The sequence below is a fragment of the Mirounga leonina genome, unplaced genomic scaffold (genome assembly GCF_011800145.1).
Source record: "Mirounga leonina isolate KUSES-001 unplaced genomic scaffold, KU_Mleo_1.0 Mir_176, whole genome shotgun sequence".
Lineage (NCBI taxonomy): Eukaryota > Metazoa > Chordata > Mammalia > Carnivora > Phocidae > Mirounga > Mirounga leonina.
In genome coordinates, this window is record NW_023270454.1 from 32,046,471 (window position 1) to 32,059,297 (window position 12,827).

The window sequence follows — 12,827 nt, forward strand, 5'->3', positions numbered from 1 at the left end:
AGAATTTCCTTCCAGGGAGCGCGTGAGGGGCATTCTCAAGGGAAAACCAGACCAAAAGAGTAGTGACCACCCCTCCTCGGATTACTCTCAACTGGCTCCTCCCTTTCTCCCCCCACCTCCAGATTTGCATAAAAAAGGCCAAGAAAACTCTGGCTGGGCCCCAGCAGCGGCTCACTCTGCTCCCCCGGGTCGGAGCCCCCCGGAGCTGAGCTCGGGCTTGCCGCGCGAAGCGGAGCGGACAGCGTAGCGTCTCTCCCGCGCAGTCCTCCCCGCGCCCGGCGTCTCGGCGCTCCCGTCGCCTGGCCGCCGGCTTTCCAGGCCCCCGAGCCGCGCCGAGCAGAGCGAGCCGGCCGGGTCGAGCTCAGCCCCGTCTGCCTCCCGCTTCCCCGACTCCGCTCTCCGCCCCGCGGGGGTCGCGCGCCCACGATGCCGCAGGGCCCTGGCTCGCTGCTGCTGCTCGTCCTCGCCTCGCACTGCTGCTTGGGCTCGGCGCGCGGGCTCTTCTTTGGCCAGCCCGACTTCTCGTACAAGCGCAGCAACTGCAAGCCCATCCCGGCCAACCTGCAGCTGTGCCACGGCATAGAGTACCAGAACATGCGGCTGCCCAACCTGCTGGGCCACGAGACCATGAAGGAGGTGCTGGAGCAGGCGGGCGCCTGGATCCCGCTGGTCATGAAGCAGTGCCACCCGGACACCAAGAAGTTCCTGTGCTCGCTCTTCGCCCCTGTCTGCCTCGATGACCTGGACGAAACCATCCAGCCGTGCCACTCTCTCTGCGTGCAGGTGAAGGACCGCTGCGCTCCCGTCATGTCCGCCTTCGGCTTCCCCTGGCCGGACATGCTCGAGTGCGACCGTTTCCCCCAGGACAACGACCTCTGCATACCTCTCGCTAGCAGCGACCACCTTCTGCCGGCCACCGAGGAAGGTAAGCCTTTCCCCGTATCGCCACCCCCCACCTCCGGCCCCACTTCCCCGCCCACACCCAGGTCCGCTGAAGGCTTTCTGGGGAGAATGTCGCGGCCCACACCCCACATCCCGCTGTGTCCCCGCCAGGGGTGCCAGTTTCAGGTGGGGCAGACGCTCTTCTTGCCCTCGTGTGTCATCGTGACAAATTTGAGACACCACACACACACACACACACACACACACACACACACACGCCTCTCATTCCCTTCCGAGTTACACCAATTGCTTTCTTAGAGACAGTTAACAAGAAAAAAGAAAAAACGAAGAACTGAAAGGCGTTTTTTCCGTAGAGATATGCAGTTATTTTTAAAGATGTTAAGCCCTGGGGCCACAATTCTGAGAGCGTTAGAAGTGGTCCTGTGTGGAGTTGGTAGTGAGCACCCTGGCCAGGGACTCCTCGCCCAGCCTCATGCAACACGTTCTTACCACCGGGCAGAATTCTAGGCACAGAAACATTCCCATACAGGCAGGATAGCCAAAACGCACAGATAGTCTTTTAAGGTATTGTTGTTGTTCCTTGCCGACTCAGGTTTTGGAAATAAGAGCCGGACTGGCTCGCAGCAAGTTGAAGATTGAGCACTGGTTGTACTGCTTGGGTGTCTAAGGAAGGGGTCATAAAGGGAATCTCCAGGAATCATTTTTCTATCACTAATCTGCCTATATCTTAGGAATGGTTTTAATTAACTGGAGAAAATCGTGCAAAAGAGAGTTTCCCAGGTTTTTAGAAAACAGAGGGGGAGGTCCTGTGCAAAAACCTTAAAAGCAATGAAAACCTCATGGGTTCTTGATATTCTTCTTGAAAGAAAAACATACACAATGTATCTGAGCTGATTCAGGTCCCCCTGACATGGAAAGAGAGCTTCCTAATCCCTTGCAGGGCTCCAGCAGCCTCTCTCTTTCAATCTTTAATTGTTTTCCTATAGCCATCCTTGGTTAAAGAAAATGCACAGTTGTTTAGCAATCTTTCCTGGCAGGCACCTCGAGTTTGCAATCATCTTATTGGTTAGATTTCTAATTTATTGCAAATGTTTGGCATATTTCAAACATTTGTCCAACATATACCACAGACCAACCAATACAGGTTAGTAACATTTTATATACATTCCTAGAGCTCCTAATTGGAAATGTTTCATTTTGTTTGAGTGAGAGGAATTAAGGACAGTTTTATGTGTGTTACTTTTGTTTTTATTTCTTTCCACCATCAGCACCAATATTATAAACTACATTTCTCCAAATCGCCATTTTCCCCCTTCAAAATAAAAGTTTATGGTCTTCAAAATATGCCCTGCAATTTTTCTAATTTGATACATATCTCTTACATCATGAGTCACAAAGTTTTTTTCTGTAAAAATTCAATTTCTTGTTAATGAAAATCAAATTTTACCTAAATTTTAGACCTAGCATTAGCACATTTATAAATGCAAGAAAGGGAATAGTATGTTTTCTTTTTTCCCCCCAAACCAGATTCTTTTAGAAGAGCTTTTAGTAGGCTCTCCGATCCTTGTGCTAGCGCGTATTCCTGCATTTGGTCAGACCCCCATAGACAGTTTGCTTCAATTATGATTCACTTCAGAAAAAGCTTTGGGTTTTTTGTTTGGCTGATTGTTTTTTTGATTTGGGATTTTTGGGGGGTGGAGGGTTGTTTGTTTTTGAGAGTTTGAAATGGACAAAGAGGAGCAAGAAGAACCTGACCAGGGAGGAAGATAACAATAAATAAAATAAATAAAAGCAGCTTGACTCAGCCACACACTTGACAGAAAGCACACGGGTGATGCAGAACCAGTGAGAGCAGGCGGCTGTAGTTGCTGAGGTGTGTTTCCAAAGAGGGAAGAGCCCCTAGGTAACCCCTATAAGCACTAGCCACCTCTCCCTGTCCAGACTTGAAAATATCGTGAAGGGACCTCCCTGAGACACAACTCTCCTGAAGAGGCCAGCAGAGACTGAGCTGCACTGGTGTCCTGCAGCCGAAAAAGACAATCTTGTGGCCATATTTTGTGGTAGCCGATTTTCCAAAACCCCTTGAGATTCTTCAGAGAGGCTTTGGGAGCAACTTTTTCAGGGACAGAATTTGTTTGGGGGTGGGGAGGAAGAGGTAAAAAACCAAATCCCTCTGTACACTTTGCCCACAACATTCTTTGGTGGGGGGGGGGTGATTCGTCATTTATTAAACACAACTATAGGCATTCTTGTTTTACCCATCAAAAAACAGGAGTCATGGAAGACTTTCTTAGGAACGAGTAGTCCTTTTCAAAGGAGGCAGAGGCTGGGGTCTTACCATACAATTGCTACTCTTGTCTGGATAAGCCCCTTTGAGTTGTTTACAGATGCCACCTGCTGTTTCCCTTGTAAGCAAATTTACTAATTTTTCACATTTCTAGCTCCAAAGGTATGTGAAGCCTGCAAAAATAAAAATGAGGATGACAACGACATAATGGAAACTCTTTGTAAAAATGATTTCGGTAAGTAATATACCTCCACCAACAAAAGATTTCACATTCAGAAGTTTTATTTACTAGTAAAACTTAAAGGAATAAAGATGTTACTGGATAAGACTAGGGTAAAATACCATCATAGCTCATCTTTCCCAAAGTCCTCTACCTTATTCTATCACAGTTGCCTCCCTATTTAACTATCTTGCCCTGAGTTGTATCTTTTTAGGTGAGATTCGTTGTTCTGCTAAGCAATAATCAAATAATGAGAATTACTCAAATTAGGAATTTTCGATGGCACATTTTTCATTTCACTTTGGCTTTTCTTGCCAGTAAGCATAATTTGGGGCCATGTTCTCTTTCAGTCACTTGATATGAGTACCAAGAATAGAAACATGTAAATATTAGCCTCAGCAAAACAGATTCAAGGCATTCAGTTAGCCAAAAATAAAAATTTACTCCAGCATCAAATATTTTTACCTTATTCATAGCCCATAACACTTTGCTCCTTTGCATTCCATCACTAGTGACTATGTGACTAGTGACTACATCCAAGGTACTGGTTAATAATTTGGGGGGAGGAGTTCTTTAAATTTAAAAAGAAGAAGAAATACAGTTTAGGAATTTACATTGGCAAAATACATGAAAGGTGCCATATGACATAGTGCTTGGGGACAATAATGTGTGTGATTTGTTACCCAGGTTCATAGTGTATAGGTCACTACCCTTAAGAGAGTATTTAAAAGGAAAGAGGAATGGAGACTGTCCACACATAGCTTCATCAGCACCTCTCCACTGTCTTGAGGGCCCCAAGGTGAGGGCAGCTAGACACAGAATCAGTGCTAACTTTGGAGTCAGGAGTGGCCATGAACTTCACCCAGACATTCACTGGGACATTCTTGTCTTCATCCCATTCCAAGAGTAGGCACCTTTTGATGTTTTTGAGAGGCTGGTATCCTTTAAAAGTATTCAGGCAGAAGGTTGAACTTACTGGTAAGCAGATATGGTTCCTGTTCTATCCAACAATAATGGGGTCTAACAGATCTGTATTTAACATTTCTGTGTACTCAACAAAGTCCTTGAAACTGAGAGAAATCACTTGAGCACTCACTGCTGGGGGCTGCCTTCCCACTCTCTCCTTACAACTTACCATCCCAGCAATCTCAGACCTGATCAGGTCCCTGAAACTCTGGAAACAATCCAATCACTGTTCCTTACAACCCTGGGTCTCTTCCAGAAGTGTCCTGGGTTTAACTTTAGCTGATCCTAGAACAGCCATAGCTTTAGAAAAAACTTCACACTGCCAAGGAAGGGAAAAAGAAAGGAGGCAATCCTAAGTCCTAACCAATCTATCCCCTCAGGAAGAACCACAAATGGGATGATAGGGTTTCGAATGTCTGTATTTAAATATATACAACTGTAAGGAGTAGAGAAGGCCAGGCATGCTGGTAGCAGCAATCTCAGATCTCCAGAGCCTTACCAAAACACACGTCTGAGCTTCCATGCTACAAGATTTGATTGAGGGGAAAATAGAAAAATATAATTTTAATACAATGTGCATTGAAATGTATATAAAATATCATTTTCTTCTGGTAGCTTACGTCCTTTGCGCTAGATTTAACCCAGATCTCTCTCCTGACTTTCCATGAAAAAGTTGGTTATATCATGGGGCTCTAAAATGATTGAAATTAGGGCACATGCATGTGCGCGCACACACACACATTAATACTTGCTTTATGGCTTCCCTTACAAAAGACCCACTTCCTAAGGATGTTCTATCAAGACCCAGGTCCCCAAAAAAGTGTGTGTGTGTGTGTGTATCCTAGTGTTCTCTCTCCTTAGAGGAGAAAGCCTTTCAAAACAACATGGATATCATCACATTTAAGGTATCACACACACAGATTACCTCGCAGCTATGTTTTCTATTTCCCCACACTAATTTTTGTCCCAAAAGGGATAATGAACCTGAACTGTAGGAAGTGCATCATATACTCCTGGTTTATAAGCAGCATTCTATATTGCCTCTATACTTTGAAAAGTAATGGAAGGGTAGAAGCAACAAGGGTAGAAATCTAATTTACTTAAATCATCCACGAAAGCATCACCCTCTTTCCCCACTACACTCCTGAAGTACAGGGAAAATGTAGGCCTCCTTATTGCAATGGTAAAAGTACCTACCGGTGCAGAAAAGAATAGCCCAGAGCTGCCTGCCTATGCATCCAACCTGCGCTCTTGGATCAGATTACCATTACCCCTGCCTCCTACCACTTCCTGCATCCCCACTCACATCTTCCAGGGCAGGAAAAGTTATTTTAGGGCTTTGATTCCCTACATTTGGCCCCAGCTGAAAATCCAGGGAGGAAATGCCTGCTGTTTTCGCATGGTGAGCTTTTGCAAAGTTGATTATTTTATAGCAAGAAAAAGATAAGCAATAAATCTTCCTCCTGGTGAAAAGTAATGGTTTTCTGATGTGTGGAGCTCATGAATGTTTAATTTGACCAGGTGCTCCATCACAAATGTTCTATCTGTGTAATATATAATCACTTCTCCCACCATGTAACCTTCCCACCCCAGGCCTGATGCAGAGACATCAGGAACATGTGACATTTCCATGTGACTTATTCCATGACTTAAGTCCCATAAACCCTGAGAAGTCAGTACTACGGTTTAGATGCACATCAGACAAAACAATCGTTGGCCAAATCACAGCATCCTTGATTTCTCTGGTTGAGTTTCATTCATTTCCTGGTTGGCTGGAACAGCCATGGTTAGTCAAATTCCCTTTCTGAGACAGAGAGAGATCCACAAAGCAGTTATACACACACACACACAAACCCTCTTCCTCTATGACTAATTTAAATAATGCATTAAACTCCATCAAAGTCAGGAAGTGCCATTCACACATCATCTATACAGAGCACTTGTCATTGTCATTAAGAGTCTTAGGTTACATTACAATTGGGCATGTTCATGTCCCAAACAGGACCAGAAATTTAAGAGACCACAATAGTGTTAGAGGAGGAGGTTTGGGGACCAGCGTTCTGACAACGTGACTTAGCCAGGACACAACCTAACTGGGTGACCTCATGTAAGTCACTGACTTCTCTGGATTTCAAATTCTTTGTGTATCAACAAGAGATTTCAACCGAATGATCCTTTCCAGCCTTAAAATTCTACACTTTCCTTGCCTTCATGGAGTCTTGAAATTTAATTCCAGCACGTATGTTTGTAGGGTTTTCTTTCCCAAAGCCGACTGTTCATGACTGTAAAATGTGTCTTTTATAGTGAACCACTTACTTTTGGTCTTAGCATTCTAGTGAGTCTACATATACATTTTGGAAACGGTACATATATGATCTATAAACGCCTTGGCCTTGGACAGGCAAATGATAGCAGATGAGAATGAGATCTTCAGAAAAACACTTTTACAGCTAAACACGTTGTGCTCTTAGAGTCTTGGATATTTTTTCTCCTAGTTGCTTTACCAAATCAAATGCAGCTGCTGTAAGATCAATTCTCCTTCCCTATAGTCTGTTCTTTAGAAAACAATGATTGGGTGATATAATTTCCTTACAGGTTTGTCCAAAAACCTCTCCAACGTAATAAATTGAGTTTAAAGTTTATGGCCACAGAAGGATCACGTTTCACCTAAGAGTCAGGCATTTCTTTTCATGCTGAAGTTTCCAATAGGGGAAGTCATTTGTTGAGGAGAGCGCAAACCACATGCAACCTACGTACAAACACAAGAAGAACACAAGGGCGGTGAGAAAGAAAAGTTAATTGAGTCCCGCAAAGAGATTTTTTGAAAGGATGGCTGATTTGAAATAAAGTGCCTGGCAAGCCCTTTGAGGCTTTAGAAATGAAGCCACCTGCTGTCCCCAGCTCCCAACCCCCCCCCCAACCTGCAGCCCCTGACAGTCTCATTAGCTGCAGGAAGCTCTTCTTCCCTCCCCCCCAGGCCAATCACACAAATGAAATGGGGTGAGGAAAGCTCCCACTCTAGACCGTATTCCCTTCTTACAACTGGTGTGATTCTGTCCCCTCTTGTCTTCGTAGCACTGAAAATAAAAGTGAAGGAGATAACCTACATCAACAGAGATACCAAAATCATCCTGGAGACCAAGAGCAAGACCATTTACAAGCTGAATGGTGTGTCTGAAAGGGACCTGAAGAAATCAGTGCTGTGGCTCAAAGACAGCTTGCAGTGCACCTGCGAAGAGATGAATGACATCAATGCGCCCTATCTGGTCATGGGACAGAAACTGGGTGGGGAGCTGGTGATCACCTCCGTGAAGCGGTGGCAGAAGGGGCAGAGAGAGTTCAAGCGCATCTCCCGCAGCATCCGCAAGCTGCAGTGCTAGTCGGCCCCCCAGGCCAGCTCCAGGGCCAGGCGGACCATTTCCGCTCTGGGTCCTCAGCTCTCATTTCCCAAGCACAGGCCTTGCGGCTCCAGCCGCCAGCCTGGGGCAGCTTCCCTTGCCTTTTGCACGTCTGCACCCCCAGCATCTCCTGACTTATAGGGCTTTAGGAGGCCTCAGGCACGAATAGCTGTTTTCATATACAGGAAAAACCCACCCAGATCTTGTAGAAATGTTCAAACTAATAAAATCATGAATATTTTTATGAAGTTTTTAAAATAGCTCACTTTAGTTTTGAATAGGTACAACTGTGACTTGGGTCTGATTGTTTTGTTTTTTTCTGTTTGGTTTGGGTCAACTGACTTTCACTTTCAGCTGAGGTTGCTGTAACGTGCAAATGGCTTCATTTTCCTACCTGGCCCAAACTTTTGTGGGTCACAAACCTCGTTGAGATAAAGCTGGCTGTTATCTCAACATCTCTCCACTCCAGCCTGAGACTCAGAGCCTAAGTCTTATAATAATTCACCTGCTATTTTACACCCTCCTTGGGGACTTACCACAGTAGCATGTACTGCATTTCTGGGTAGAGTACTTCCATTTATCAAAAGCACATTAACCATCATAGCATGAGTTCTTCGAATAAAGGGCAAAACAGATTCTATAATTGACCTGAGTACTTTAAGCTTTGTTTAAAACATTTTTTTACTTAATTTTGCAAATTAAACCATTGTAGCTTACCTGTAATATACATAGTAGTTGACCTTTAAAAGTTGTAAAAATATTGCTTTAACCAACACTGTAAATATTTCAGATAAACATTATATTCTTGTATATAAACTTTACATCCTGTTTTACCTACTGCCTGTCTTCTGTCTTTTCTTCTTAGTGGAAGGAGGTGGGAAGGCCATGTACAAGAGTGGTCACCTGCCCTGTCCTGAGCTCCAGCCCTCCCATGGTTTGAAGGGTCTGTTTCTTAAGTGACTCAGGAAAGTGTCCCCTGCACCCCCGCCCCCACTGCATACCACCTGGCTGCTGCCTTGTGCCTCACATCTCCTACACATTTTACCACTGCAGACCCTGCAGGGAGGCAGAGATTGGCAGGCTTTGCAAAGGACTTCCCTGCTTTTGTCTCCTCTCAGCAGTTCAGCCGCAGCTACTCGGCAGCACTGCTCTAAACCTAAGGTTCATGAGCCTTACAGTTGTGCTTTTCGTCTCCTGAGATTTTTGTAATGAAAAGAACCCATTCCAAGAATGTTAGTTCCTTCTCCACTTAAAACTCTAACCCTTAGATACAGAGCCCTGATTTGAAAGATATTCGCTGGAAGGCAGGGGGGAGCGAAGGGACGGTGAAAAACGGGCATCAGGGTGAGAAGGGGACAGACAGACCTCCAACCATATAATGTCCATTCAAACGCTTCATCGTTTTATGTGGGAACCTCCATAGAAATTCTATGAAGTGCATGCGGGCACTAAGGCTCAGAGGGGCTAGAAAGACAGCTCCTAAGAGGCAGAGCCAGGGCTAAAACTCAGGCCTTTCGGACAACAAATTCTGTCTTCTAGTCCACCTAGGACTAGAGTACAGAAACATGGTGGCACTTATCTATTTAGCAAATATTTATTGGGAATCTGCTATGTGCCTTGTCCTGTTCTAAGCGCTGGGGATACGTACATGAATCCTTGTTCTTATGGAGCTTATATGAGGGATTATTTTATAATAATAATCACAATTACAATTATATATTTATAACTTATCAGTTATATGTATATATGTATATACTCACAGGTAATATGTGAGAGCAACAGAGTGTCCCCATCAAATCTGAAAATTTTCCTGGCATTCATGTGAAGCCTTTATCGGATAGCATTTTATTGATTTACTTTAAAAGCTTCCTGAACATACATCCATGACCTCTCTACAGTACTTCAAAGTCTTCTGGCACCAAAAGTCAATATTGCCCACTACCTGGGCTATATCGACAATCCTTTCCATTTTCCTCTAAGTTGCTACTTGACTGTTTCTCATCTGATTCCACAAACTCAAGATAGACCCCCTTCTGACAAGGCACCTCTAGACTAGACTAGAAGAGAGATGCTCATGGATCAAGGCTAACACTCATTTTAAGCATTTCGAACAAGAGACCAGGGACCCTGTAAAAGGCAAAAAAGAGAAAAAAGATAAAAAAAAGAAAGGAGATAGTAAACCAAGGAATTAGGAATGAGAAGGGGGAAATATGTACAATGCATCAAAAACTAATGGAAAGCAGCAATCTGGAAGACACTGATGTATCTGAATGCTCCCCCTCCAGTGAAGTCAAAAGTCCCTTCCCATCTACTGGGAAGGAAAAGCCTCAGCTCTGAAGAGCAAGCGAATGCCAGACACGGCCTCTTCAGTCATATTTTGAGAAGCCAGCAGCGCAGGCATCATTCCAATGTCTGCCTCCTGCCGTCGTGCCTCTCTATGGATTTTCCAATACTGTTCCCATCTTGGATGCAGCTATGAGCCAATGAGACATGCCTGGGCAGGGCAGGTAGGTTTTTGTGTGATTTTTCATTCTGTTTGGCATGATGGTTCAAATATATATGAAATATATATTTATTATTATTGAAATAATCATGTTGTATTCTTAATTACTTTTCCAACTATCAGATTTCTTTTACAGGCAGATGAAAACATGAATGTCCATCCATTACTGGAAGAAGAGAGCAGGTAATCAGAAGAACACTGGATTTCTGCATTTCCTAAGATGATCCATGATCTGTTAATAAACTGATAAAAGGGGGCGCCTGGGTGGCTCAGTTGGTTAAGCAACTGCCTTCGGCTCAGGTCATGATCGTGGAGTCCCTGGATCGAGTCCCTGGATGGAGTCCCGCATCGGGCTCCCTGCTCGGCAGGGAGTCTGCTTCTCCCTCTGACCCTCCCCCCTCTCATGTACTCGCTCTCTCTCATTCTCTCTCTCTCAAATAAATAAATAAAATCTTAAAAAAATAAAAAATAAAAAATAAAAATAAACTGATAAAAGGCTGCAAGTAGGGGATCAGCTGAAACAGAAAAGTCAAAAAATCTGAAAACTACGTATCTACTATGCATGTAATTCCTCTTCCCTTTCCTAAATAACTTGAGAAATGATTTGTTGTACAAGAGCAAATCTATAAAACTCTTTTGAGCAGCATTTCCTAAGTGCATGAAGGACAAAGGCTCTATCCATGTGCACACATCGGTGTATTGAAATTCATAGGGTTAAAAAGAATCTAATGTTATCTAGTAGCACCCTCCATTCCTCATTGTCTGTTCTCTCATCCAATGACAATTTGACAGGATTTTTTACTTTCAACTCTTGTTTACTATCAGGTGTTCAATGTTCTTGATGAGGGAAGAGGGTCACCTTGAAAAACAAATGCAGGCATATGTATCCCTCATGCAGTTACTACCTCTGGATTATGATTGTGATTTTTGCCAATGAAGCACACTGCAAGCTAATTCATTAACTCATCAAAGATTTACTGAGCACCAACTATTGCCATGAATTTATTCATTCAATAATATATTGAATGCTTTCCTGCATGTAGGCACTGTTCTATGTAGTGATACAAAGTGATTCTCCTCCTTCAGCTTATATTTTGAATTAGGAATCATATTAGGCACTGGAGATAAGATGGATCCTGCCCAAAGGGAACTAACAATTCAATAAGGGGGAAAGGCATGTAAACAAATAATTCTAATACTCTGTGTTAAGAGGGAGATGTATACACGCCCAGGGATGGCACAGAGGAGAGAGTAGTTAACTCAATATAAAATAGAACGTTTGGTTCAGGTTGAGCTTAGGATCAGGGCAAAGATGCTTTCAAGTGAGCTGCACCAGAGTATCTTCTATTAGGACACAGTCTAAAAAATTCAGTATTTATAATCAGTTTTACATATTGACCAATCAAGTATGGTATTGTGCAATTATCATGCTGAAGGTATTATTCTAGATACTACCAATAAACCTAGCATAAGATCCATTGCTTTTATAATCCATAAAATTCCCAAATTCTCAATTACAAAACAATGGATCAACATTTAGCTCAGAAACAAATAGCAATTCAACATAAAATATTTTTTAAAGCAGCCCATGACTGTCCAGAGAGTGATGCAGATATGTGGGTGCTAAAAAAAATTTCAATTACTAAAGATAGCAGTTAATACAAATGGTGCTAGAAGAACAAATCAAAGGACTCAAATGCCACAAGATGTCCCAGTACAGAGTAATAATAGTCATTTATTGGGGTGCCTGGGTGGCTCAGTCGGTTAAAGTGACTGACTCTTGGTTTTGGCTCATGTCATGATCTCAGGGTCCTGGGATCCAGTCCTGCATTAGCTCCAGGCTCAGTGGGGAGTCTTTTTCCCCTCTCTCTCCCTCTGCCCCCCCAACTCATGTGTGTTTTCTCTCTCTCTCAAATAGATAAATAAATCTTCTTTAAAAAATAATCACTTATTTAACAATCCAGGCATTCTGCTATGCTATGAAATAAGCAAAACACTAGAACTCAGTAACTGGGTCCTCAGTAGAAACACACCTAAAAACCTATGCATTTACTCATGCATAGTATGTGCTCTTATGTGCACCTACACACAAATGTAGCTCTGGCAGAAAATCTTCTAAAACTGCATAATTTAAGGGATATCAAACAAACCACTTAGCCAACTAGTAACTACACTACAAGTGGAAAACACCTTGGGGTAGCTTTTGAAATTCAGAGAGACCTAGGCAATTTGATTCCTTCTGCAAACCTGAGACTATTCAACTCTAAATAAGGAATTACTACTCTATAAACTATGCCTAAGCTCAATACACCATCATCTCCTGTCCATCCTCAATTCTGAAATATAATTCTCATAGCTTGTTCCTGTGTAAGGAAACACCCACAGCAGGAAAGAGCACCAGTCTACAGCCAGTCCTAGTCCTATCCCCTACATAACCCTCTACTGCACCAGCTCCCCATGCTCTTCAGGTTCTTGAGCACAATGGGTTGCTCTAGCTGGTATGGGTGATCAGAGCCTGGGTGGTAGCAGCTCAGACAGATAGGAGGACAA

The 12,827-nt window shown here is 43.4% G+C and overlaps 1 protein-coding gene and 1 long non-coding RNA gene across 4 annotated transcripts in view; one reads left to right on the forward strand and one right to left on the reverse strand.

Moving 5' to 3' along the window:
* On the forward strand, positions 1–8,612 carry SFRP2 (secreted frizzled related protein 2). Its single transcript, XM_035022868.1, has 3 exons — positions 1–925; positions 3,345–3,425; positions 7,452–8,612. Exons 1-3 carry the CDS (start codon positions 427–429, stop codon positions 7,754–7,756), a joined length of 885 nt encoding a protein of 294 aa, XP_034878759.1. The 5' UTR covers positions 1–426; the 3' UTR covers positions 7,757–8,612.
* Positions 3,455–12,827, reverse strand: part of LOC118022228 — a 24,646-nt gene continuing 15,273 nt past the window's right edge. For all 3 annotated transcript variants that reach the window (XR_004682424.1, XR_004682425.1, XR_004682426.1), the window contains one exon: positions 3,455–7,125. This is a non-coding gene — a long non-coding RNA (uncharacterized LOC118022228). The remainder of the gene's footprint in view (positions 7,126–12,827) is intronic.

What these genes read in the sequence shown, in the direction of transcription:
- SFRP2 (XM_035022868.1), top strand. Translation starts at nt 427, where the DNA reads ATGCCGCAGGGCCCTGGCTCGCTGCTGCTGCTCGTCCTCGCCTCGCAC. An exon ending in TCTGCCGGCCACCGAGGAAG is followed by an intron (nt 926 to 3,344) that starts GTAAGCCTTTCC and finishes TCACATTTCTAG; the next exon opens with CTCCAAAGGTATGTGAAGCC. An exon ending in TCTTTGTAAAAATGATTTCG is followed by an intron (nt 3,426 to 7,451) that starts GTAAGTAATATA and finishes TTGTCTTCGTAG; the next exon opens with CACTGAAAATAAAAGTGAAG.